Source organism: Doryrhamphus excisus, linkage group LG3 (assembly GCF_037039965.1).
Source record: "Doryrhamphus excisus strain RoL-2023G ecotype Guam linkage group LG3, RoL_Dexc_Guam_v1.1, whole genome shotgun sequence".
Lineage (NCBI taxonomy): Eukaryota > Metazoa > Chordata > Actinopteri > Syngnathiformes > Syngnathidae > Doryrhamphus > Doryrhamphus excisus.
Genome location: NC_136359.1, coordinates 18446527 through 18473089, shown reverse-complemented (window position 1 = coordinate 18473089; position 26563 = coordinate 18446527). Strand labels below are relative to the sequence as shown.

Sequence of the window (26563 nt, the reverse complement as noted above, 5' to 3'; positions counted from 1 at the left end):
CTGCCCCCCCCCCCCCCCCCCCCCCCCCTTGCTCAGCAACTGATGTAATACTCCCACTGCACTCACCGAGACGTTTATCTTCTGTTGCTGCTTCTCTGTCCTCTGCTGGCTGCTGGACTAATGGTGTTGGTTCTGCACAGCAGGAACCTGCTGAAACGCAGCCTGTATGCTGAGTCATGCCTGATTACTTTTAAACTTTTCCTGTTTAAAATTAGAATTAAAATAATATTTATTAATTTAGGCAAATATAAAATAAATAGGCAATTTTTGACAAATCATACAATCATTTTATTGATGGAGAAATTGAACATTAGGCTTATCCATAATGGACATTATTTGTTGCATTCCAGGACAAAACTATTTAACACAAACATGTCAGTAATGATGACAATGAGCTGCTTTTGCATGAACAATTGCGTATGCTCTAATATCTTGGCATGTTACAACCGCTTGGAGACACTTGGTCACGCTATAAATGACAAGGTGTGTCAAAGTTGGTACTTTAAGGTTTTATTTGTATGATTTCATTGACAGGATTATTGATTTGTGCCTGGTCAAACCGGTATCCTATAAAATATACACAACTGGAGTATCACACCAGGTGGGACAACAACAGCAGTATACAATAACCACTAGCAAGAAAAGAAAAAACTAAATGTAATCCATTTCACATTATACCTTGGCATAAGAGGCATACACTTGACACGGCAATGGAGGGATGCATCATCTATCACTTACCATGTGTTGGGCTCAGGTTCAGACTGGTGCAAATAAAAAGGTAAGATAAAGGAAAACTGGATTTCTGGTACTTGGTCTACAACACGAGCACAAAGAGAAGTGGAGACATCATCCTATACATAGCATTGCATTGTCCATCAGGTCTGAAAGATCCTTCATAGATACAGTGTGCTATCGATATCGTACACAACACGTAGAGGACTGTTTCAAGTCAACATGTAATCGTACCTTACGCAAACCTTGCAAGCTAATGTGTATCATTTGGCTTGTTGGAGGTGAAAAAAAACTAAATTTAGTGTCACAAGGGTCAAAGACACTACAAAGCACACACAACTGCAGGTCAGATGCGGGCAAGATTATCATTATCTGTCATGTATACACTATCGCATTGCTCACATAGCACCAGAAGCAGGGAGGGTGTCGGCTATCCTCCCCTTTCAATTTGCAGAGTCTATATCTACCACAATATACAGCAGCCTCATTCATATTACAAGTTTGAGGAGGCGAAGGAATAACGCAAAACCATTTCTCAAACTTTCTACATAATACAATGAAGTTTAACTATAAAATACCCTTATTTTTTTTCCTTTCAGTGCAGTCAAATCGTTAGGAAATGACATCATGTGATTGAAAAAGAAACAAACACAGAAAGTGCAACTATAACACAATAGGAAGACCAAGGTGAATTGCTGACCTACAGTATATGCAACACAAACACAAAGCTAAACTTAAACAGTGTTGTTTGTTGTGATTAGGACCGGACTTTGTACAGTGTAACATGTTTTGCTAAAACAACAATGTTACAACAATAAAAGAGGGATCTGACTTTTGGTTAAATCGTTGTGCCACCAGCATTTTCCCACACATTTGTCTTCAGGGAAAAACTGCTATCTGCTACTAAAATGTCCAATACTGTTACAACTGAATCCTTCAATGTAATAGTGCCTTCTTTTTTGTGTAATATACCATATCAGTGAGTAAAAATGGAAGAGTGGAGTGCAGGACAAGTCAGGTGTGACGTAACTCCTGGTCTGGTCTTGTGCATCACTGCAATTTGACGCACCTCCACACGCAGCTTAGCCAAGGCTGGTGATATTGGCTTTTCCTCCAGGGGGAGCCACAATGCGCTGGGTGGTACGGCGGGGAATGTTGTCATCAATTTGTGCCCCTAATGATAACAACATTTAATAGTATTTCAATTGTGAGAGGCCGTCTGCTTTTTGTACAGAAGGTGGGTTTCCACTCACCAGACAGACTGAAGCCAGACTGGTGGAGGTTGCGCACCGGCTGTTGAATAAATTGTTGTTGCTGCTGCTGCTTGGTAGGAGAAGTCTTCACAGAAGAGACAGAGGACAGAACCTTGGGAGTAATGGTCACCTCGCACACTGGCCCATCATACTGACCCCGGGGGACTCCTCGTAATTCTGTCAGCTGAACACACAATTGAATCTATCAGTGAGATGGCAATGTGACTACCAGTCAATTCCTTCCTGTGGACACACCCTGCTTCGGGCCTTTATCCTCTTGTAGACATGGTCTGGAAAGGCTTTGCGGCTGATGTAACGCCCACAGCCTTCCGTGGTGTGAAGGCTGCCTTCCTCCAGCACAACTTTACCTTGGCTGATCACCACAAGAGGACCTCCACGCACCTCAGTTCCCTCAAAGATGTTGTACTCCACAGCCTATGCGGAAGAGGGGGAGACAGGTCCAATAACTAACACATTCTAATAAAGTAGATCCCTGCCTGTTTACGGTCTGGCATTCACTCCACCACATATTTTTATTTTCTCTTCTTTTTATTGTACATACTTGGGGTTTTTTGGGGGGGTGAATTAAATAGAAAGTGGTTTGATGGCGCTATCTGCAGGGTGAAGAGCGCTGCAGCCATGAATCCAGCAGAGAGAGATGCCTCACAAGTCAAATATCAAAGTGGCCCCCGCATTTTTCTGTATGCAACCCTTGATGGTCACCCCTAGTTTAAAGTCTCTAAAAAAGCAATTTTTAAGGCTTTTTCTTGATATTTCCATTAGTCAGGATTTTCTGCCATTGATGGGACAGGTTCTTGCTATACCTTCCATTTTTAAAAGCACAAAATAATACCAAACTATAAATAAACGATGTCTTTGGTAACTTAGGACTGTGGACTTCTAAAGCAAAGTAAGCGTCCCACCAGGTTGTGGTTTTTGGCTGAGATGATCTTGGTGACGTCTGGGTCCCACAGCACAAGGTCAGCATCAGAACCAACAGCAATACGGCCTTTGCGAGGAAAAAGGTTGAAGATCTTGGCCGCGTTTGTGCTGGTCACTGCCACAAACTGATTCTCATCCATCTTTCCAGTCACCTGTTGGAATGAGGTAGCCCGTCACGTGAAAAAACAACACATGCATACGGGAGGTTTCTTGCGCAGAGAGAACAGTGCTTCTGATCTTGCTCACCACACATTTGTCCCAGATTAGGGACATCCTCTCCTCAGTGCCATTGGTGCCCTCTGGGATTAAGGTGAAGTTATCTTTTCCTATTGCACGCTGAGATGTCAGAAAAGTGCAGTGAGCGCTGCCGGTCACCTGTAGGTCCCCACTTAATGTGACAGAACACAAAGGAATCAATCCCCATTTCATGATACCTTTAGTCACAAAAAAGTAGTATGGCACTAAAATATGTTTATATATGCGTGTGTGTGTTGAAAAAATAATGTGCTATTCTAATACCAACCATGACAACAGAGAGCTGAGGTAATCAGGGGTGGTGGGATCAGGACTCAGTGGTGGGGAAGTGACATAGGTCGCAGCCTTGGCCCAGTTCTTGCTCCAGTAATGGGTTCCATCTGTCCCTAAGCTGGCTGAGATGGGCTCCCCGAAAACCACTGAACCTACAAGAACGTGACGGGTCAGTGTGAAACATGAGCAAAAAGCATGATGGCAAATAAATAGTCCAACATTTCATAGTGTACCCTTTTTCCTTGCCAGAGCGATGACATCAGCAGCACTCTTGCTCATCACCTTAGTAATGTAGACGGGACAATTTGTCTGATTGGCTATGGTGATAGAGCGATTGACCGCTTCTGCCTCCACCTGCCAAAGACACACACAGACAAAAAAAGAATGATTTTCTTCTTGGCAGCCTCCCTCCTGTTATCTGCGGTCTGATCAAATTTCACACCATCTCACCTCTTCAGGGCGGCTAAGTACATGACCCTCAGGACCAGTGATGCCCAGTTCCAGAATACGTTTCTGCTCCTACTCAATATACACAAGAACATCATATTCCAAATGACCAAAAACTGCCAAAACTTGACATGCTGGTTTAATTTACCTCAGCAATAATGTCTCCATTCTCAGCATGCACTTGAGCAATGGCACCAAGGTCTCTGATGACGCTCAATACCTCGTAAATCTAAAATATCACAATAAGGGCGAGTGAGCTTAAAAACGTCAGACACGCATTTATCCCACAGACATGCACCATGACAGCTATTTCGCAGAGGGGAGAAGACACCGCTACTATTGTCCAGAGCTGTGCGTACCTGAGAGTCAGAAAGTTGGAAAACATCCTTATAAGCCAAATAGACCAGGAAAGAGTTGACACCTGAAGATAGAAAACTTATGAGAGCCAAAGGTAGAAAAAAAGAGAGCAGAAGAGGAAAAACTCAGAGCAAAGGAGGAAGGGTAAAAACAAAAGAATAATAATTACAAAAAGACATGTGAGAATCCATGGAAATGGTTCCTTTTAACTGTCACATTTATTGACACATATTCCCACCAGGTAATTTGTAACTGCACTGTCCAGTACAGTTCCAGTATCTCAAACGCAGACCTAATGTGTGAATGCAGACTGCATACATACCATGCTCCTTCGCCAAGGTCTCCATCTCCTCCTGAGTGCCTTTGCTCCAGTCTGTGAGGTCCACGTGGAGAGAATAGTCACAGCAAGATTTACTGTCAGCCCATTCCCTCCATTGCTTGAAAGCGGCAACCAAGCTGCCGCCAGGCTCCGGCACCACGTGATCGACTAGAAAACGCCAACAAACAGGCTGCATTTATTGGGCGGAATCAAGTGTTGTAATAAGATCAAACGCCTGATGACATGCACACACATGAAATGCTTTAATCTCTGCAACAACACACACACACAGACGGACAACATACTAATCATGGTGGTGCCACCCGCCAGAGCTGCCCTGGTGCCCTGGTAGAAGTCATCTGCTGCCACCATGCCTCGATCAGGCATCTGGAATCGGGTGTGCACATCAATGCCTCCAGGCATCACCATTCTCCCCTGAGCCTCGATGATCTTAACTCCACCGGGAACAATTAGGTTGTCGCCTATTTGCCTGCAAGTAAGAGAGAAGGGCTCAGAATCCAAATGTGAAACAAGCAAATATTAAAAGTGATATCACCATGGAGATTTCTGTCTTCATCATATGACGAAATATACTCAAGATAAGAAAAACATACACTTTACTTACTTGATGACTCCATCCTCCATGTAGATATCAGCCATGAAGGACTGATCATCATTTACTATCTTTGCCCCTTTAACGAGGAGACGATCACTCTGGAAGACAGAGGCAGATTTTTTTTCCTGTTAAAATGGTTTAGCATCACCTTTTCACAGGAATGTTAAACAACTCAAATGTAATAATACACTCCCGATGATCAAAACCTTAAGACCAGTTGAAAAATTACAAGAATTTGTGATAAAAATCTGCACAGAGTTTGCATGTTCTCCCCGTGCATGCATGGCTTTTCTCCGGGTACTCCGGTTTCCTCCCACATTCCAAAAACATGCTAGGTTAATTGGCAACTCCAAATTGTCCATAGGTATGAATGTGAGTGTGAATGGTTGTTTGTCTATATGTGCCCTGTGATTGGCTGGCCACCAGTCCAGGGTGTACCCCACCTCTCGCCTGAAGACAGCTGGGATAGGCTCCAGCACCCTCGTGAGGATAAGCGGTAGAAAATGAATGAATGTAGTACAGTACAGTAAAGTAATGTCTGGAAAAGTGGGCCAGAGGAGGACATTAAGTGGCAAGTGCCTGTAAGAGAGCTGACAGCTAGCTACCTGTTGAGAATAATAGAGGCATTGCACGTCCGTGTGTGCATAAAGCATAGCAATACAATACATATCGTTTGCTGTCGATATGCTTTTAGCTGGCTGGCCAGAACTGCTGCATGATTAGAGATTTGGATGGGTGAGGATGACCTACTTAACAGAGGAGATTTTATTTCTTTCGACATCCCTGCAGCATGCCCATATTACTACGCAGTGTGATTGCAAATGTGCACCACGGAGATGAAAATGCACATGTATTTCCTCACTTTAAGCACACATGCACTGACCCAACCTTTCCCTCAACCCTTCTGTCAATTAGCCAACCGAGGATGCTCGTGCGAGAGTTATAGGTGACAGCTTTTAGGCTCGGTTTTCACGTTTTGTATAAAAAACAGCGTTGAACCCTTGTCAAAGAAACCAACAGTGCTGGCTGGCCATATATGAAACTAAAAAAGTGAAAATGATATGCTGAAGCTGTATGTTACGGTGTGGTTAAGCGGTCGCTAGCTCACCGCTGAAGGAAAACCAACACCCACACACGCAAGCACTGTCGTGAGGTCTAAAATGATAGGGTCAAGTATAACGAAATACTCACAGTGATTCGAGGAATGTTCTTTTTTCCTTGATAACCCGACATTTTGAGTATCCCTCCAGCGGTCCCGTCTCTTGGCTAACGCTAGCTAGCAAGACTGGTGAAAGGATGACTGGATGCTCACTGCTTAGTCGACGCCCTGGGCAATTTGCACCTGTCTGACTATTTCTGTCGATATCAAACAAGGTTTACGTGGTTCTGTCCAGTGCACCAATTAAAAATGCGTGTCACTATCTGAGAGTATTTATCAAATTGTTTTAATTTATTGCAGGAACAGGTCCCAGTAGACAAGCACCAATAATAGAGAGCTGAAACGCAGTGCGCGTGCGCAATACCCCACCCTGCACAGCCGTGGCTCCATGACTCCATGGGGGGCGCAAAAGGCAGAGGGGACCTTTAATATTAGTGCAGAACTGCCAACATGTCCGAATTTTGTCTTACTCAACATGCAATTTGATTCTTCGTTATGATTGTATGCCCCACTGATCTCCATTGTGTTACATTTCAGTTTCGAGACCTTCGGCCTTGTAGTAGGTCTGCTTTACTGCAGGTGTACCTTATGACATGTCACTTTTGTTATTGTATGTCTTTATTATTAGTAACATTTCTTCTGTAGTCCTTTAGACGTATTAAAAAAAAACAAAGTACTTGTATTTCAGCTTTATTCAGTACAAAGTCAGTTCATGGTTTCCATTATTTTCTACTGATTGCTTACCAGCTGTGCAGAAGCCCATGTCAATGATGACACACTACGTGTTTGAGTTCTACTGAATATACCGACTATTTCCTTATGGCACTTCATACTTTAAATGCAAGTCACCGCCTTAACTGTACACAAGCCCATACCGAAATACTGAAGATGAGTGAGTTAGTATGTGTTTCAAAACCAAATCCATCACAGCAGTCAAAATGTTTTGTCATTTTCACATAACGGGAATGTCATCTTAAAAACACTGACAGGTCACCCAATTATCCATCTTCATCAATTGGCATCAATATACAGAAATTACATGCACTTACATTAGGAAATGCTTATCTACTTATTGTATATTTTCTATAGAAGTACACTGTACATATTAAACACACTAATGAAAATAATTAGACAGCAAAAACTAGATTCAAACAGGCTCATGGAAACATGTTTAGTGGTGGTTTCTGCCTCAAGCAATGACTCAAGTAGGTGACAGCAAAAACACATCACTGACACTACATATATGCAGATATCATTTGCAATAATATCAATGTATTGTTAAAACAATGTCAGGAGGTTTCTACAAGTTGGAGCAGAGCACAGCTTAAAGTATCTCCACATCTACATATCTAAACATGTCAGTCGAATGACACATCACCAATGTGCAGTGGTAGAAGATATGAATTTGACACACTGTTGTTGCTGCACACAGTGTTAAAAGAAATATAATGTAGAAATAAAAATAGCATATGGCCTGGTAAATTGCCAAGTGGCCCATGTTCCATTCTTATTACATACTCAAAATACCACAAAATGCAAAACTCATTCGCTACATTGTAGATCAAGATTTAAGATTTCAAACTTCCAAACATAAAGCTTTAAAAATCAAAAGCACAGAAAAAAATGTGGGATTCCACCATGCAGAGTTGTTTCTATGTGACAACTGCACCAGTTTAGCTCAAAAAGTTAAGGCGTTACAAACTCCTTCTGTCCTTGGACATTACTACCTGTACTTTTGTTCATACTGAAGATATGGCGCACGTTTTTGGTTCACAGACTGTGGGAACTGAAAGGCCAGATGTCTGGTCACACAAAAAAAACAGAAAAGAAAAAACAAGGCGCAAAATATCGGAGACCGACTCTCAACTCTATAGCTGACTGATAGCTGACAAACTCTTGTCACATTTGTGTTTGAACATGATATTTCCCATCTTGAACAGGAATTAGTATCGACTAGATACAAGTCAACTGGGATGCCCCGGGTCAAGATGTGAAGGAGTGCAACCACATTACAACATGTGTGTGAATACACTTTCAATGTGACAGAATCTAAGGCTGATTGGGGGGGGGTGCACGATGACTGCGGAGGGCCATGGAATAGCAGGGTGCTTGAAAGACAGGATGACATCCAGGCACTGCTTCATTCTTGACTCAGAAAGAGCTGGCGGAGGCTGTGGCAATTCTTTTACCAACGTACACCCTTGAAAGACAAAACGAACAGGATATTAAAAACAGCATTTTAAACTAATAATCTTACATAGGGAATAAATCTAACATGCACTCTGTATCAGACAGAATTGTATTTCCTTAATACTTAGGTTTCAGTGTGCATAGAAAAGGTAACAACAACAGTGGTACAAGTATGCTGCACATACAGCCAATTGCTAAAGCTTAAACATGAAACTTCTTACCCAATTCCAAGAGCAAGGATGTGTGAAATGAGAAGAGACGGGATGAAAACTTTGAGGAATTCAGCAGAGAATACGCCGCCTTTCTTCATGACGCCACTCTTTCTCATACTAAGTGAAACTGCACGCCGAGGGTGCCTGAAGTGGAACTCCCTGGAAAGAAAAACATCAAATCAGCACTGTAAATATAAAGATAATTATAATAAAAGCTAAAGTCGCTAAAGTTATAGTCCCCATCAAGATGGAAGTCAACTTAGAAGTGAGACGTTACTCACTTTGGTGGAATATTTTCAGGCCTGCTGGACCAATCAGCAACCCACTCTACTTCTTTGTTCATGAGGATGTCATCCTCTCTGTCTTTGTCAGTGCCCTCTTCTTCTGACTGCAAAAAAAGCAAGAAAAAATAAGACTGAAAAGTTGAAATGAAAAATGAAGAAGAGTACGGTCATGTATGCTATTCCATTATATAACTTTTTGCTTTGGCTTTTTGTGTTTGAAGGGATTGGCAGAGGGGAATCATATGATGATGACAATAGAATCATAAATGGAACTTATTGCCCAGTGAAAAGAATACGTGTCAATACGGTTTATCACAATACGGCTGAGCTGAGAGTGATAATAAAAGGTGATTGTGTTTAGTACTAGTTTGAAAGCGGACATACACTTTTTCCACTTTTCTGACCTATAAATGTAGTTAGAATGTTGCATTCCTGTGTTAAACAATACCAAAGTTTCAGACAATGAGGTTTGCGCATTTGGAAGTGAGCCCTGAAAGAAGTTTGAGATGGCTCTGATCGCTCGGTTTCAGAGAGTTTTTTTCTAACGCCGGCTCTCTGTGATGACTTTCTTATACGGGTGTGTCCAGGTACAAGCTGTTAACCTGTTGAGCTGAGCTGGACCAATCACAGCGGAGTGGACACGCCCAGAGGCAGGCCGTGGGTGGAATGCATTAAAACAGAGAAATTTTGGAAATCCAAGAAAATACAGCTGGAGTAGGTGCAGATTCTGGAAGATCTAGAAGCAGGGGAAGCAGAGCTTGGGGTAGGGCAGAGAGTTTATATATAAGGAAGTTCGCCCCTCTGTGACATCACAAAGGGGTAGTTTTACCACTCCGGCGTAATGAACCATCCATCCCAAACTTTTTTCAGGGCTCACATCCAAATGCGTAAACCTAATTATCTTAAACTTTGGCATCGTTTAACACGAGAATACAACATTCTAACTACATTTATAGGTCTGAAAAGTGGAAAAAGCATAATAGGTCCCCTTTAAAGTCACAATTGCCCCCTCTTTGCCAATTCGAAAACAGTAACTTGGTGCCTGTTACACACAGGAAGTACAGTAACATTAGCTACTAAGACATGGGGTATAAGATTGGCTGCATCATACCTGACTACCTCTTGGACTAGACATGTCCACATCAAAGGTGATCTGACCCTCATCTTGGTCAGGGCTTGTTGGCCTGTGTGGACTGTGTCAACGCAATGAGGTTATACAGTGCATAATTGTTCACCATTGAGACACTATAGGACATGGCGTACGCCAAACGCCTCACCTGTCACAAGAGGAGTTACTGGGGCTGGATTCGTGCTGTGCATCGAGGAGGATCTTCTCCATGTCGCCATTGTGAATGGAGGAAGACGATGGAACATGTTCTAATCCGCCAATAAGGGTTTCATCAATCTCAGGCACCACTTCCAAGGTTTGACTTATGCCAGCGTTTGCATTCATTTGGTCCACACTCTGTGTCATCTGCAAGCTTGTGTGCATGCCCTGAGCTCTGGTATTTCCATTCAACTCCAACTCTACCCAGGATCCTGCGGAAAAACAATGTGCAGTTCGTTCACATGCAACCAACAATATTGTGTTGATATAATTTACTCAGTTATAGAGCTGTAACAATTAATTGATGAATCAATGATCCAATTAATCTGCAACTGTATTTTGGTGTTGGGTTAACTTTTTTTAATTAAAAAAATGCCTCTCAAATGTAAATATTTCTTAATTACCTTTGTCATCCATAAAAGCAGACATATTATATTTGTGTTTTGACTTTAGAAAACTGATTAATATTTAATATTTTAATTAATAATATTAATATTTAATGATTAATATATTTGTGCCTCTTTTCTGATATGTTGCGGACCAAACCAAACTTTGCATTTGGTTTATATTTATTTGGTCCGCCTAATCGACTACTCCAAACTATAAGCTTTTGAATAGTGTGATTTCAGGACCAAAGTGTTAACACCCGGTATCAAAATGAAGAACTAACCGTACAGCTACAGTTATAAGGACACCAAAATGAAAGTGTTATAAAGGTAACTATAAAAGCAAAAAGACATACGTATTTAAATACTACCCTGGACTCTGAAGGGTTAAGTATGTGTGACGTTTTAGTCATAACAGCTGCACTGCATCAATAACAGCGTTCATGTTTGTGCCACTGCCCCACTGACAGTCAGACCATTTTCCCCGTGTATTATGCAATCTATTACAGTCATCTTGGCCGAGCACACAATTTACATTAATTGCACCAAAACGTCCCATTAGTCCGACTAAAAATAGAACTTCATCACCATACGTGACGTTATAGCGACGTGTCCAAGCATGACAAATTAAATTTTTCACAGCCCTATTGGCAACAATGCAGGTCACCGTTGCATAACAGACAGCCAGTCCGGACATGTTGGTTCTCTAACTGCTTTCCGATCCCATGATTTGACTTCTTTGCGACAGACTCGGGTCCAGTTAAATGTAGATTTATAACGCAGTGACAATGTAATAACGGCCGCCACTAATTACCCATTTCCACCTGTTACAGAATGATTAATTTAGAAAAACTCTGCCCCGGCAAAATGCAAAACCCCACAGTATTCGGAAGTGCAAGGATGCCCTTCATGAAAAGCAAAGGTTTTTACCAACGCTCGTTCGCCTTTTTGTCTCGAGTTGTTTTCATTTTCCTCAGAGCCCGCCCAGTACTGACTTGGCTCCGTGATTGGCTACCATCTCCATCAGTCAAACAATCAGCGAAGCCTATTGGTAATCTCGCCTCAACGTCAGTCTACATCATCCAACCCTCCTAGAGGATGAGGAAACGCTTTCACCCCATATAACTTTTAACAAAAACTGTTACGGCATTACTGTGGTCAAAATCCAGTTAATCTGCAAAAAATGTCAAATACAGCGAGGTTAACTAAAGCGCATTACGACAGACCATGTTACGTACCGTGAAGTCCGGGCTCTTCGTTATTGTTTTGTGGAGCAGCAGTGGTGGACATGTTGACTAGTACCCAGTTTCAGCATTCATCAACATGACCTGGAGGTGCGCATGCGCAGAGGAGTCAAGACGCCAAAGATGGTGTTGACATAGGTAATAATTGTTCATCTTTCATGTACAAACGTCTATTGTGATGTAAATAGCCGAACAAATTTGGACAAAAGCACAAGGCTGACGTGATGAGGGGATCCTAAATTGCGTATAAAAGGTGGACCCAACACAAACATGGTAGTTCATTTGTAAAAATGCGAAGGTGGGTAAAATAAGTACATTGTTACATTCTACTGTTGGTCATAAATAGATGTGTGATATGCAACACGAACTATGAACAATAAAACATTCACGCATTTGTTGACTTGTGTTTGTTTGCCATCATGGGTGAGGTGGTCTGGATCAAAAAGCTACTAAAATCACCAAAAGGTTGTCTCAGATACTAATTTTTGACTACTTGCAAATCAAGCTGCAACTAGCGGGCTGGATGTAGCCCCCAGGCCGTAGTTTGCCTACTCCTGATGTGGTGCATAATAGTATACCAATTAGAAATCGAGTTTTAAAACTGTTACTTTACACCTAAACTTAGCTTTAATGACAAATACATTAGAACGTCCAAAACTCTCCATGTTTATTCAAGAACTCCTTGAAATAAATAATAAAAACATACAAGTGTAAAAAACCTGTAAATTAAAAGTGCATTTTAAGCCAGGTGAGGTACAGTATAAAATGCTACTGCTAGAAAAAAAAAATCCACTGATGACATTTAAAAAATTTCAGTCTTCTAGTTCAGTACAGACATCTGAAAATGAGTCACAACAAAGTTAAATTCCCAAGGCTTTCAATTAAGGCAATTTTAATTTAGTACAGACTGTTTCCTTAAAGAACATCCAGCAGCAGTTAATTCCCCTGAGAGTCTGGCATGCTAGAAAGTTCAAGAAATGCATCTGTCAGGTTATCTTAATTCTTGAAAAAAAAGGCAAACTGAAATATATCTAGTCCACCAGCAAAGAACGCAGCAGGAAAGTGACACCAATTTTTGCCCCCTTAGAAATGGCACTGAATGTTTTCAAACAAGGTTCACAACTGAAAATAATCCAGATCATAACTGTTATAAGTCACAACAGTGACTAAATGATGATGATGAAATGATATATTTTAATAATCCCCCTTTTAGGACATTTTCCTCAAAAGTAATATCTTTGAGACCATTCATGTCTGTGGACAAACAGAAGAGGCGGTATTAAGCCATCTTTGCTTTTTACACAGAAATCAGCAGAGGTGGGATATGGCCGTAACTGGGTTGTGCTGTTTAATGACACAAGGACAAACTGTTTGACAGCATCAAACTGTGATACTGCTGGATTTCCCTGGGAGGTTGCAAATCATACAAACCAACAAATCCATTGTGAACATGACACATTACTGGAGGACATCCAAAATCCCGAGAAAGCATCAGCACCACCCTATTATGTTGGAATGACAGTCATAAGTCGAACTGATTAAACATTTTCTGGGATTCAGAATCCTAATACAATGGCTTGATCGGCCACTAAAACAGTAATAGGAAGAGAAGAAAAGAAAAAAGTGGAGACATTCTGCCCATTTGCTGGAGAAGATTGGCGTTATGAGAGAGGAATAACATAGCAGACAGGAATAATAAGTGGTTTCTCAGAGTGCTTCACAAATTCACCCTTGAAATAGTTTTCAGAGAGAATGTACAGTAAGTGGTAGTCTGTGAGTGCTTCGAATGCATTGACAGAAAAAGTCACAGTCGGCTAAATGTTGAAAATATTCTTCTTTGGACATCCCAAATCAGAAATGACATGCTTCAGATCAACTTCCATCTACAATCATCCAGACAGCTCAATAAACATCAGTGATCATACTGTAACTATTGCCATAACTTATACAAAAATAAATCAGCTAGTGGCTATTGATCTCTTTTAGAGGTACAGTAGAAGACATCTTTAAAAACAGAAAAAGAAAGTAGATCCAAAGGGTAAAGCCATCAGTCTGCAACAAAACATGTGGAAGATGGCGGCAGCAACGCACAACTTTGACATCCCACAACAGGAGAGATTTAGGCCACATTTTACCCCTTCATGTTCAGAACACCAGGCTTTTTTCCTGAGTAGTTAATTGTGGTCCATGCATTGGTAAGTCTGACCAGGGGACTAAATCCATGGATTATAATTTACAAGGGTAAGGTACTGGTTACTTTGGCATTACTCATTCCCATAACCACAATAGCCTTCGGCACTTGTATGTATATGCAGTCCTGTCAAACAATTATTTTTATTGTTGTTCAACAGAATAGCACCCAGACTGTTTTCTCACCATTTTCCAAAATACAGCCATTTCTATATGCACTGATAACTGTCTCAATGATTTTTGGCAATGCAGCTGAGGGGAAATGTTTTAAACAACATGCACTTTTTGTCTCATGAAAACTCATCATGATGAAATAAACTCCTCAAAAATATAAGCAAATACATCAAATTGACCAAGTAAAGAATGAAATTACTGTCAGTGACTCAAAAATGTATGTACTCGAAGTAATTTGAGTGTCTACTAGCTACCTGACAGATAAAAATCAATGTAAACCTCTGTCAGCCCTCAGGTAACAATTTAAGCAAGTGCATATTAGTATGCAGCAGAAAAGGGTTGGTAATAACGGTACACCTTTGGGAATGAGGTTAACAGGCTAAATGCTAGAATGGCCCTTTGAGAACCTAATCCATTATGGGAGGAGTGCGTAGTGAATTTGCCAGAAAAAATTGCCAAGAACAAAACTTCAGGACAAATAATAAGAGTTAACCACTTGGATCAGTAGTGCTGGATCAGTAATGCCAGTGCAAAGAAGATGTCTTAACAATTGAAAATATTTCCTATTAAAACTAACAAAACATGACAGCTACACAAATGTATAAACCATCTGTAGCTACAAAAAAAAGTAATGTCACAATGGCACCAAAGAATACATAAAAAATGTTTTTAAACACATCTTCCCTTTGGTCTGGGATGTAGTGGAGTTGCAACAAGTAACTGGAGGAACAAGTGCTTCTGTTACAGGGAAACCCATGTAAGCCCCTGAATCCCAAAGTCTGCAACAAGACATACAAAGCCTGTAGGTTCTTGTATTAACCATTGAAAATGTGCTTGTGATAATTTGTCACACTCAAGGTCTAAGACACAATTGAGCATTTCGACACATTTGTTTTTTCTGTGTAAATGGGGCAGAAATGTTTATGAAATGCTAGTCGAGTTTGTCCTGGAATATGTACAGATTATTGGTGGTGGCAACAGCAATGATGTTGTCCATGGGATGCCAGGCAGTGTGGAGGATCTTCTTGTTAAAGTCCAGACTATCTACACTAATCTCATCCTGTTTGCGCTTCCCACCCGAGCTTACTTTGCGAGGTTTAAGTATGGACTGCGGTTTGCTGTTCTCCCGTGACGCTTCCAGGGTCACATCCTGCCTGTAGCCTCGGTCAAACATCCTGAAGAAGTTGTTGTAGGAACCCGTCATGACAACGCTGCAGACACACACAGATTTTAACCATGCCATTGGGTCTGCCTAGTACTGATAACTGCAGAAGTGATAAGACCAGCTTCACTGGTATTAAATAAAGAGGCAAACCCAAAACAGTTGTACGTTATGAAGCCAGAAAGGGGACGAAAAACTGAAAATGGACGGTGGAAAGGTTCATCTCACCTGTCGTTCCCATTCCAACAGCACTCAAATTTGTCAAAGATGCAATCGTTCTCATAGAGAGAACACAACTTGCTCCTGAGATATTCATGCACCTGTAAGTACATAACAATGAGCAAATTAAAATTGACCATGACATGCATGCAAGAAGCAGCACTACCGACATTTAGCTTTGTGAGAGTTACAGACCTGATAGGTTTCTACTGGACGAGTCTCCATATTGAGGTCCCAGATTTTAACAGACAGGTAGTCGCGGGTCATCATGTATCGCCCGCTGTGGCTGAACTTCACATCAGAGATGGAAGAAGTGATTTCCGAGAAAAAGGAACGATTGTTTGGATCCTCTGGCTCTTCAAATACTTGGAACGATAAACAACAACAAAAAAAAAAACTTTATAGACAATTTAGAATCTAAATCTAGCTCTCCAATGACCTCTCCTTACATTTGGCATGGTGGTCGCACAGTGCTGATGCCCTCATGTCACACAATCGGATGGTTCCTTTACTACTGCTGTACACAAATGTGTTGCACTGGTTTGGATGAAACTCTGCTGCTGTGATCACCTCGGTCAATTCCTCCATGTTAGCTGGCTTAATGTCAACAATATCTGGGAAGGGGGAGTTCAGGTCCAGTAGCAAGTATACAGCATCAAATTAAAAGCAGGAAACTTTACATGCATTCATCTAATTACTGCTGTAGATTTGTGTTACGTTGTTATGCTTACTTTAGCATCACTTCATGAGAACTATAAGATGGAGTGTATGGTGGAATAAATTAAATTACATCAAATTAAATGATGGCCTGACATTAATGCAGGCCTGCTGGACAGCATTTCCCTCTTTTCAGTCTCTCCAACGTCAGCCCTCACCCACACAGGAAAGTATGTATTCAATTATTGGTATGGAAAAGGTCATCAGTTTCCACTGTATATCATCTACTGATGAGGTCAGCAAAAGGATACTAAAGCTGCGATCGGTGATCTCCAAGTGCCACAGGTTGATGCGAAGGTCGTCTGAGGACAAGTAGGTTTCACAATCGCTGTTGACGGATATGGAGTTGATGTGGTAGGTGTGAGCGTTGGCAAACACTCTCCGGGGGCTGGCCTCTACCATCAGGTCCATGGGCATGAATACTGGCACCTAGGGGACAAGACCAGCTGTATTTGCTCAAAGGGATCTTTTTTTTCTTCAGTAGGTGATGAACAAATATGACAGATTACTCCACCCGTAGCGTTGTAACTGTATTTGGATCTCTGTAACGACCATCATCTTCCTTCAAATTGTAACCTTCGGGTCTTTTGTCTCGCTCACTAATTTTCCACAGCTTGATGGTTTTATCTAAGAGAAGAAGAGGTGACAATGGAAAACAGATTAAAATCAACGATTATTATTTAAACATTGAGGATTGTAGACAAGTTAGCTTACCATTTGTTGATAACAGGAAGTGAGCAGCATTTTTCTGGGGCAACCATCGAATCTTGTTGATCTTCTCCTCAATCTCAAGACTCTTCAGGTAGTCAAACTCGGGCTCATGGCTCTGAAAGGTGCTGTAAACATTGTATTCTCCACGGCACTGCGGCTGATTCTTACTCTGTGAAACCAAAGAACAAAAGGCCATGTCACATACAACAAGCTGTCACTGAGATTATGGGGCATCTTTATGGAACTTGTGTACCTCTGGCTCCTGTTGAAAGATGACAACACGACCTCCTTTGTCTCCAGTGGCTAGCAGCTCCCCAGAGTGGTTGAACTCAACAGTCGATATGATATCAGCTGTTAATGAGGTACTGTCATTAGGATTCATCAGAATAATTCACCTGTCAACACTGCCTCCTGTGTTCAAGGTAACATTCAACCACAATGTCAAAGTTCAGTTGTATGTGTTTTTTCTGTCAATGAGCCGTGAGAACAAAGTCAAGCATGGTGAAGACACAACAGACCAGTGACGCAGAACTGTATGTACACAGACCACATGACCCCAGTGCTAGGTCCAGTAACATTAAGCAGAGAAAACTAACAAGTGGCACCGAGAACAGCATTCACATCAAATCCTACACGACAACAATGAATCCCCATTTACTGCCTGGCACTATTGTGAGTGAGCGCTACACTTAACACAAGCAAACATAAGAGCCTGATACGACTTTTCTCTACACAAGCTCATACAAACAAAAGAGAGCAGACTATTTTAAGTGGTCCAAAGAAGTTTCCACATGATTCTAATTCAAATTCTGTACTGAAAGGAAAAGAATTTAGGTGTATAAACTTACGGTACTTACGGTTAGTACCCAGGGTTGCTCAGTGAAGTGAAAGTGTAATAATTCTAGCCTCTTTATCATATCAACAAAGATTAAATATTTTCTTGATCATTGTGATGCAGCTGGTCTCAAAACTATGCAAATTTAATTGTAAATTTTATTTGCAGCGTTTATAAACTTGCAGGCGGTTACAATACAATGAGCAAAAATAATAAAAAAATATTAAGATATACTCAGATTCAAGAACCCATCAGAAATAACTCACCAGCCTATCTTTCCAGTTTAACACTCTTTAATCAGGTTACTTTTGCAAGAGCAGGTGCTCTATGGAAAGTCTACTGAAACACTGAGAGAAAAGAAAAAAAATTCAATATGCCAATGCTTAGATGTAATGTGATACAACACCACTACTTAAGGCATTGTAGCATTCAGACAGCAAAAAGTGCAGGCAAACAGACAGATGCAATGTTTTTCCCCATGTAACCAGCAAAGCAAACAAATAATGAGAGTCTGAATGCGAGTTGAATGCAGGACAGGATGTAGCAACGATGACCTTTGCTGCTTTCTCTTATCCGAAAATAATTATTTCACACAGCAGGAACGCTTTAATTCTGGGGGAAAAAACTGGCAGACCAAAAGTCACAAGAGAATGAAAAGAAATGGCTCTAGTAGTCAACAGCTGTAGGGCAGCTCACAAGCATTTACCTTTAAACAGCATAACGGCATCAATTTGGATATCTGACTTTTCACTGCATGTCCGACAGGTCACAAAGCAGTGAGAGACATGTCAATAAAAAAAGAAGGTAGAGCTTATTGTAAATAGCATGTAATCCTTCTGTCTATAGCCAACTGGAACTTTTGTGACAAATAAATATTCCCTGTCAAACTGAACTAGCCTATCATGACCACCAATGTGTCGGAACAAAACGGTACAAAAATTGTCTCCTTACTGGTGTAAACAACCCCACTTCGTCCATCTTAATTTTCTGGTGAATTTAATGTTGTTTAGGGCTACGCCATTAGTCCTCCACGGAGGCTGGTGATCCCCACTATTCATGGGCAACATCCCAAAGTCCCCAGCAAATGACAAAAAAAATGAATGGACACACCCATAAAAATGCGTATATTTCCAAAACTCTAAACTCCATAATATGCCTCTTGCAGCTATTTTTCACATATTAAAATTAAACAAAAAGCATACACTACACAGTATTGCACTTACAAAAGGTATAGTTTCACAACATTACATCCCATCAAAGCATCTTCATGCTGGAAAATGTTGAGTGAACTGACTTGTACCACAGCACCCTCTGCTGGATTCATAGTTGCAGAGCTCTTCCCCCTGAATCACTTTCTATTTAAATTACCACACAAAACCTAATTACGGACAATGTAGAGCAGAGGGAAAAACAACACAGAATGTGCGGGGAGTGATTACAAAACAGCAAATCAAAGGGATACTGTAGATGCAAGACGAATCTGGTTTCGGATAGCACAGATCGTTATTCCTACTTTAAGAAGTCCAATACGATCCGAATTAAGATATTTACGCTAGGTTTGAAATTTTCCATCCAAACAAGTGTAATAATATTTTTTTCCCAAGTGCACGTAACCATACTGGGCGATCACCTGTACTTACCTTCGGCGACGTCGTCATCTATCGCTCCTTTGACTTGCGAAAAGCACCACTGTACATCACCGCTCTCACCACCGACCCCTACAGGAGACATAAATCACCGTTTCACAACACCACAACCAGGAGCAACTTTACAGAGTATATTTTGAAAATGAACGCAATTAACACACTCACTTTTACACTTTTGTCATAGCGCTGCCTGCGCTAGCATCTGGAAGTCATGCTAGCTAGCATATGCTAGTTTACAAAAAATACAGACTACCTAAACTTGTTTTATTTTTGACACACTCACCAAAGACCAGTGGCTCAAGTATTACCTGCCATGGTGAGCGACTCTGGGAGAGAGGCTTTCTCCGAAGCGGCTTCTGGCCCTGGACTGTAGCAGTGCTGACTATGTTCGGCTGGTTCTGGGCGATGAGATGTGGAGGAATGAAGCTGACTGTCAAAATTATGCAGGACCATGCGCGTCCTTGGCGCAGCTGATGTAAAAAGTAATAAAGCCTCAGCTAAACAAAAAATGTCAAGAACAGTCCTCGACACAGGTGTTTAGACTTTGCACTCTACTTTAAGAATTCCCTCGTCTCTGCCTCTCCCCACATTACACTTTCAAAATGGCGCAACGCGGGTGGCGTTTGACAAGCGTCGTCGGAGTCACACCGGGAGAGTGGCGAGGGTTCGCCAATAAATTAACCCATCTCACGCGATGAATCGTTCGACTTTATTTTTGAGTATAATCGCTCACGAGAAAACATGTCAATTTCGATTACAGCGTGTTTTTTTTCTCAATGAAAAGTGCTTCTCTTTACAAATAACCGGAAACGCCAAATCCCGCCCGTGTGGTTTGGGACGTTAAGAGAAATCAAACGCAACAACGCTCAGAGGTTGGATTTTTCTTTCCTCGCAAAATACGAGTTTTATATGCGAACTTTTAATTCGTTTCATCATCAGAATGATTTTCAACCAAAGCAGATTCACTGCATTTAGTCATATACTGTACACTGTAAGTTAATTACATGAGTGTTCTGCAGCATAACACCTGTTACATAAATCATGTTATTGGTAGCAATTTAAAGGTAAGGCTACTTTTGGATGCTATTAATGGGTTTAATGGCACCATTGGCAGTGCAGCAGAGTCCCTGGACATAAATGTGACAAACAATTGCTCAGCCAGGTTATGCCATGGGTGTCAAAGTGCGACCCAGGACCATTTCTGGTAACCCTACTGGCATAATGGCACAGAGTAAAGATAAATAAGTAATTCATCACAGCACAATAGCAATAGCACAATGCTTTGACTTTAAATATATAAAAACTGTATGCGGCACTTAGTGTGAAACGGTGTGGACACACCTGACCTAAGCGGTAAAAATGATGGATAAATGCAGTCAGAATTAGAACAGACGTATATTGGGTTCCCCAATAACCTAACATTATTAAGGTTATTATGGGGGGGGTTACATACTGCTGGAAGCACTGTTATCACTTTGCAAAGTAGCGTAGAAGTTCTAGAATGGACATCGAACACTAAGAGATCAGAAACAAAGCAATAAATGATTCACTGTAAATGTTGCTGTTTTACCTGACACACCATGTTAATTTATTGTATAGGTTAATGTAGAGACACCACACATTTATGAATTATGATGAGTGATAATGAGTGCAATAGATCAGAGCACAAGTTAACAGGGAAAAATACATAAACACTGAAGTTACTGCTCTGTAGACCATAATACTAAACTCAGTGTGAACAACAGGCCCCAAGTGCAAGTCCAATTTCACATGTCTTTTTACTTTCCCACCATGTAGTAAGTGGTCCATCGGGCAAGAAGCAAGGCACCAAACAGCATGGTGTAGCTGAAGAGGACAAACTTGAGTATTTCCCTGAACGTTCGCAGGAAACGGATAAACAGAGGCTCAGAATCCAGATGGATCTGCTGTGTCTTGTGACCGGGTGCAGCAAAAGTTGGGTGCCCCATGTTCCCACCTTGTCCCATTCTGCACAAACACACAATTCACGACAGACTATAACATTTACAGTTATACCATACAATCATTGCATTATAAATATTTCATGTACCTGAATAGAAAACACTAAAAACTAAGCTAAAAATATTTTTTGTTTGTATATTTTAACACTCATGTACTTGAGTTGTAAAATAATCATTCAAATCATTGTAACTGTGTTGACAGAAAACTATCTGCAAGTTGCACTAAAAGGTTTTGGTATTGATCTTTACGCCACAAGCATAGCCTCTTCAGTCATCAGTTTAGCTCTCAAAAAGCTCACATTTTGAGGTTGTGACTACAAATATGTATAAATTACATTTTTTTAGTAAAAGTAGCGCCGAGGCCATATTAATTGTGTATTATTTGAAGAGGAAGACTAATTGAAAAATACAAATTGCTTGTATGCATAACAACTTTGATAAAATGAAACACTTTGAGTCATGAGCTGTACAAAAGTCTTAAAAGAGCCAACAAATATAATAACATGGCATACAAAATGCAGCAAGAAACAGTCCTAATTATGTCTATCAAATAAAGGCTTTAAAACACCCATACCTTGTTGTTGCAGCAGGATAGGCACTGTTTTCACAGGGTGGGCTGGTACACTTCTGGCCGTGAAGTTGGTGGGTGCAGCCTGGAGCCTTTCAACTCCCTATACAGCTGAGGAGGAGCCAAAGACAAGAACTGATCACAGGGATCGTATTCCCCTGGGATTGATTTAATGGTAGTTATGGCTCCTGTGCACCTGCTCCTCAAACAAACAAAGCTCTAATTTAATATACAACCTATCAAGCAAATCTCACACATGAAAATGTTTTTGTCTTATATCATCAAATAGAACAAAGTCTTGAATTTCAACAAAATTCATATGGATTTACCCATGAAGAGTACACTGACTATGTCCTGTCAGCAGGTAGCTTGGTGTCTATACTGTAAGACAGAGAGAAGGTATTGACTGAAGACTAAAACCCTGCTGCCGCACAGTTATTCTCTGCCGGAACATGGAACAAATGGCCTCCTAATTCAATCAGTGCCCTGTGCTGTCAAATGATAGGCTGCTGTGGGCTGAGCTCTCTAGACAGCGCAGGAACATTATCGGCTGATCGGTAGGCCTGCTTCTGCACTAATTGCTCCTTCCAAGGGCTGGACCGTCGCTGACAGCTGCACTCACTCGCATATGCATCTTCTGCCTAATCGGAATCATCTTTACAAAACAGATAGCAGTCGCAGTACCAAATAATAAAAGGGACACATTTCACTTTATAAGTTATGTATTGTGTATTTGGTCTGAGGTGGAGCCATACAGACAAGGGAGGAGGAGTGGGTGGTTGCGGGGTACTAAATGGCATTGTGACAAACCAGCAGTATATACACCAGCTCCGTAACAAAACAAATGACTTCAGTAACATGGACATCAGTGAGACACCTGCAGGACGCTACTACTGCAAGAAGACAGCCACCAGTCTATGCTGTTTGATGTATCCAGGTGCGGCCACAAGTGACTCAGTGCATCTGTGTTTCGGGTCGGTCCATAAGGGATTTGATCCAAGATGCACCATTGATGAGTTTGGTTGTGGCGATAACATACTCCATGCCGCTGTCTTCCATTTGAGAGAGGAAACGAAGTGCGGCTATTTCGGCATATGTCACTCCTCCCAGGAAAAACACCAGCGTTGTTCGATTCTCCCCCTGTTGGCCTGCAGGTCAATATAGACGATATGACACATGTGTGAAAGAACTAAAAATGTGATCACTAACAATTTCTCTGAGACAGGTACACCCTCAAATTAACTCATTCGGGACCAAATAAGTTTTGGTAGAAACAACTTGTTTTTTCTGTCAGTCAAAAATCATAAAAAATGGCTGGGATTGAATGAGTTAAGCAGCTTTGCAAAATATGGCTCCTCTATTATCACTTTTGAAAATATGTTTGAACACAGGCAAGCGGCAACAAGCCCCGAAATCTAATATGAATCTCACAGTTCTAATTAACACCCCCACCCCCCCTTCCGTTTTTAATCTCAGAAATGTAGACACCACCAATTATATGGGAGGTGGTCATTTGGCAAATTGTTATCTATACCCCCCTCTTTAACACATGTTCACTAACAAAGACAAAACACCCACTGACAGAGGTTGTGTAGCATTGTCAACATAGTAAGCAATCCATCTACTCATGTTTGCCTGCATGTGAACAAAGCCTGGTTCTTATCTACATGATGCAGACAGAAGGCTGTTTAAATACCCACTTTGTATCGTTCCTTACGTTTTTTGTGGAGTCCAGCAGGCAGCTGTTGGCGCTCCTCAAAGTGCGGACCTGGGAGCATCTTCAGTACTTCCTCAATGCTCCGCCAGCCCGGCCTTGCCAACACCTGGGTCAGCCTGATGCTTAATGGAGCATAGCCGCTGTATACGTACGAGATGTCATTGGGGTTCTGAGGGAAAGTCAAAACAATGAAAAATCTTTTCCTCACACACAAAAAGGACAGAATATTTCCTGTCTTCATACCTGTTCATTCGCATCCTCCATCCACAGTTTAAGGGTTTTTCTAATAGTGGGGTAATTGTTCCTTGAGCTTGTTTGTGGCTTCAGAAGACCTCCTTTCTCTAGGTTGTTTAGTGTCAGGATGTGCTCATAACCATAGGTCTTCATAAAAGAGGGAATATTACAAAATAAACAGAGAATATATGGATATGGATATGAGAGAAAACAATTATACTTGTTCTTAGGTCACAAAAATCTTTTTCCCCACCTATATATGACTTTTAACAGCCAGGTGTCCCAATAATCTTGTCCATGTTGCGTTAAGCATTGTGTTCAGCATTCGCAGATTTTCGGTCAAAAATGATTTTTCTCTGAAAATAAGCATTTTTTTCTGCAGAAAAGACATCTAATCTCAAACAGTGTGGATTATGTTGATGCAGCTTGGAGAAATGTGTTCTCGAGCCTCAAGTGCTAACATCATGAGCAGGCTGAAGGCAACATCGTAACTCTGATTCCCTCTGTTCATCGATCACCTTACATTATTCTTCATGAGTGGCTAGTATCTATACATTTCCTACTTTACCTGCGTTTGATAAGTTGATAAGTATATGTGAGGCATTCTAAGGACTTTGTGTCATGAGTGAACCAAGACAGTAGACGAGAAAAGGGATGGGGGGTTCTGGAGCTGAATCTAATGTAACAATTACAGCAGTCACTTTTACGGCACATATTGATCTCCAAAATTGGACTGCGTCCACACCCACCATGCAGAAAGGGAAAAATCAGGGATTGACTGCATTTTATATGAACAGTACAGTAATATCACAATTTTTGTATTGTGAGGAAAGTGTTCCTTAAAATAATTAGTTAAGAACACAAATTCACCAACACTACTATCAAACCGAGTCACTCTTTACCTGGAGAATCTCTCTCTTGTAGTAGTCAAGGACTTTCTGTTTGAGGCCATTGTTGCAGACTGACTGCATGCACGCTAGACGCAGAATCTTGATGAGGGGATCTTTTTGGGCAATGCAGTCTTCAATATAGGTGTTTACCTGGATTATATAAGGCCAAAATATACATTAATGTTATGTTCCATATCAAACACAGCATAGTAGTTCATCTGTGCATGGGAGAATGGCAGAAGGGCCGTCAAAGTAGGACAAATCGCTGCTCACATTAGAGGGAGACAGCCCAAGTAATTACAAATGTTTAACCAAAAGGTTAAAAGACGAGATACCTTGTCTGTGTCAACTCCAGTCATGAATTCCTGCTCCACTGTCAGGTTATCAAAAAAGGCCTCAGATGCTGAAACAGACAGATGACATTATGTGCAACCCACAATTTAAACTAACTCTTGGCTTAAATCAAGTGTGACAGAGCGAGGAATGTCAACACACTTGTGATGTCCTTGATGAGTTCTGCGATGGATGTGTGATTGGCAAGGGAGCTTCGTGCTGCCTGCATGTGAGGCAACTGAGACACAAACTGTTTTATTTCGCCCACTGTTTTGGCATTGTGGCGTTCCTGTAAAATAAGACAACAAATATGACCATCTGACATGTACATGATTTGTACATATAGTACCGCTTAGATCTGTATTTCCAAATACTGCTTTTATAAGAATCTGTGGTTATAGCTAAGCATTCTGCTAGAATGTACTCCATCTTATCTCTTGAATAACTGCCATTAACCTCACTTAACCTAATGGATTTTTCTCAAGACCTTTGTGATTATCTGCCGAAGAGATTACAATCACATCTGATCGATCAGTGTGTCAGAAAGAGATGACTCTTTTGTAAGTGTCATTGGATGTGGATGTAGTTAGATGTGCTAACTACATTTCTTGAAACATTACGGAGCGAGTAAACATGCCAGCCTGGTAAAGATGAAGCAGGACCAACCTCAAATGCAGCAGAAATGACTTTAGCCTTCTTGCTCAGTGCTGCTCCAACAGCATTGAAGTTTTTGTCCCGGATTTCAGCGTACAGCTCTTCTGCTGAATTGAGCTGCAACTTCTTAGGCTCTGTGGGCAAATCTTTACTCGTTTCACCTTGTTTTTTCTGGGCAAACTTCTCAGGTGGCAACTTGACGTTTCCTGCCAGAGGAAAATGAAATAAAAGTCAGCAACTATACAAATGTTGAATAGATATAAAATGGAATATAAAATCCTAACCATTATTGATTCCATAGATCTCATCAATGAGCCCTTCATATGTGAGCTGTGTGGCCAAAGGAGTGAGCAGGTCTATGTTGCGGTCCAAGAGAAGCAGCGTGTCAAACACGGGCAGGATTTGATTCTGAATTCCGGCAAACTCCCTCTTCATCCTCAACATCATGTTGGCAACGTGCTAACCAGAATAAAAGCAAGTAAATACCCATCAACATGAAATTGCTAGTGAAATCATAAATAATTCATCACTCCTGCTT

The 26563-nt window shown here is 41.1% G+C and overlaps 4 protein-coding genes and 1 long non-coding RNA gene across 7 annotated transcripts in view; all 5 read right to left on the bottom strand.

Annotated features, from left to right (window-relative positions):
• Positions 1-494: 494 nt before the first annotated feature.
• dpysl2a (dihydropyrimidinase like 2a) lies at positions 495-6715 on the bottom strand. Its single transcript, XM_058071048.2, has 14 exons — positions 6386-6715; positions 5204-5292; positions 4884-5068; positions 4582-4746; positions 4262-4323; positions 4051-4131; positions 3906-3974; positions 3689-3809; positions 3451-3607; positions 3174-3315; positions 2909-3079; positions 2241-2420; positions 1986-2169; positions 495-1906 (listed from the first exon to the last, which is right to left on the bottom strand). Exons 1-14 carry the CDS (start codon positions 6425-6427, stop codon positions 1815-1817), a joined length of 1740 nt encoding a protein of 579 aa, XP_057927031.2. The 5' UTR covers positions 6428-6715; the 3' UTR covers positions 495-1814.
• Positions 6716-7027: 312 nt separating this feature from the next.
• Positions 7028-12126, bottom strand: bnip3la (BCL2 interacting protein 3 like a). Its single transcript, XM_058071049.2, has 6 exons — positions 11991-12126; positions 10317-10578; positions 10151-10232; positions 9037-9143; positions 8765-8914; positions 7028-8553 (listed from the first exon to the last, which is right to left on the bottom strand). The coding sequence occupies exons 1-6, from the start codon at positions 12040-12042 to the stop codon at positions 8505-8507; spliced, it is 702 nt and encodes a 233-aa protein (XP_057927032.1). The 5' UTR covers positions 12043-12126; the 3' UTR covers positions 7028-8504.
• A 1685-nt stretch (positions 12127-13811) lies between these two features.
• ppp2r2aa (protein phosphatase 2, regulatory subunit B, alpha a) lies at positions 13812-20445 on the bottom strand. Its single transcript, XM_078789825.1, has 10 exons — positions 19959-20445; positions 19645-19722; positions 17423-17520; positions 17173-17338; positions 16973-17085; positions 16710-16887; positions 16191-16355; positions 15937-16106; positions 15751-15842; positions 13812-15571 (listed from the first exon to the last, which is right to left on the bottom strand). Exons 1-10 carry the CDS (start codon positions 20101-20103, stop codon positions 15292-15294), a joined length of 1485 nt encoding a protein of 494 aa, XP_078645951.1. The 5' UTR covers positions 20104-20445; the 3' UTR covers positions 13812-15291.
• A 655-nt stretch (positions 20446-21100) lies between these two features.
• LOC144898285 (uncharacterized) lies at positions 21101-22792 on the bottom strand. Of its 2 annotated transcripts, XR_013627203.1 has the most exons (3): positions 22527-22536; positions 22204-22308; positions 21101-21636 (listed from the first exon to the last, which is right to left on the bottom strand). It is a non-coding gene; the product is annotated as an uncharacterized LOC144898285 (long non-coding RNA). The 2 variants fall into 2 exon arrangements; XR_013627202.1 differs by having other exon boundaries at positions 22204-22792.
• A 135-nt stretch (positions 22793-22927) lies between these two features.
• Positions 22928-26563, bottom strand: part of vps33a (VPS33A core subunit of CORVET and HOPS complexes) — a 6029-nt gene continuing 2393 nt past the window's right edge. For both annotated transcript variants that reach the window (XM_058070355.2, XM_058070353.2), the window contains exons 6-13: positions 26310-26484; positions 26038-26231; positions 25534-25660; positions 25374-25441; positions 25051-25188; positions 24158-24295; positions 23915-24083; positions 22928-23345 (exon numbers count right to left, since the gene is read on the bottom strand). In XM_058070355.2, the coding sequence (XP_057926338.1) occupies positions 23152-23345; positions 23915-24083; positions 24158-24295; positions 25051-25188; positions 25374-25441; positions 25534-25660; positions 26038-26231; positions 26310-26484 (1203 nt within the window). In that variant the 3' untranslated portion in view covers positions 22928-23151. The remainder of the gene's footprint in view (positions 23346-23914; positions 24084-24157; positions 24296-25050; positions 25189-25373; positions 25442-25533; positions 25661-26037; positions 26232-26309; positions 26485-26563) is intronic.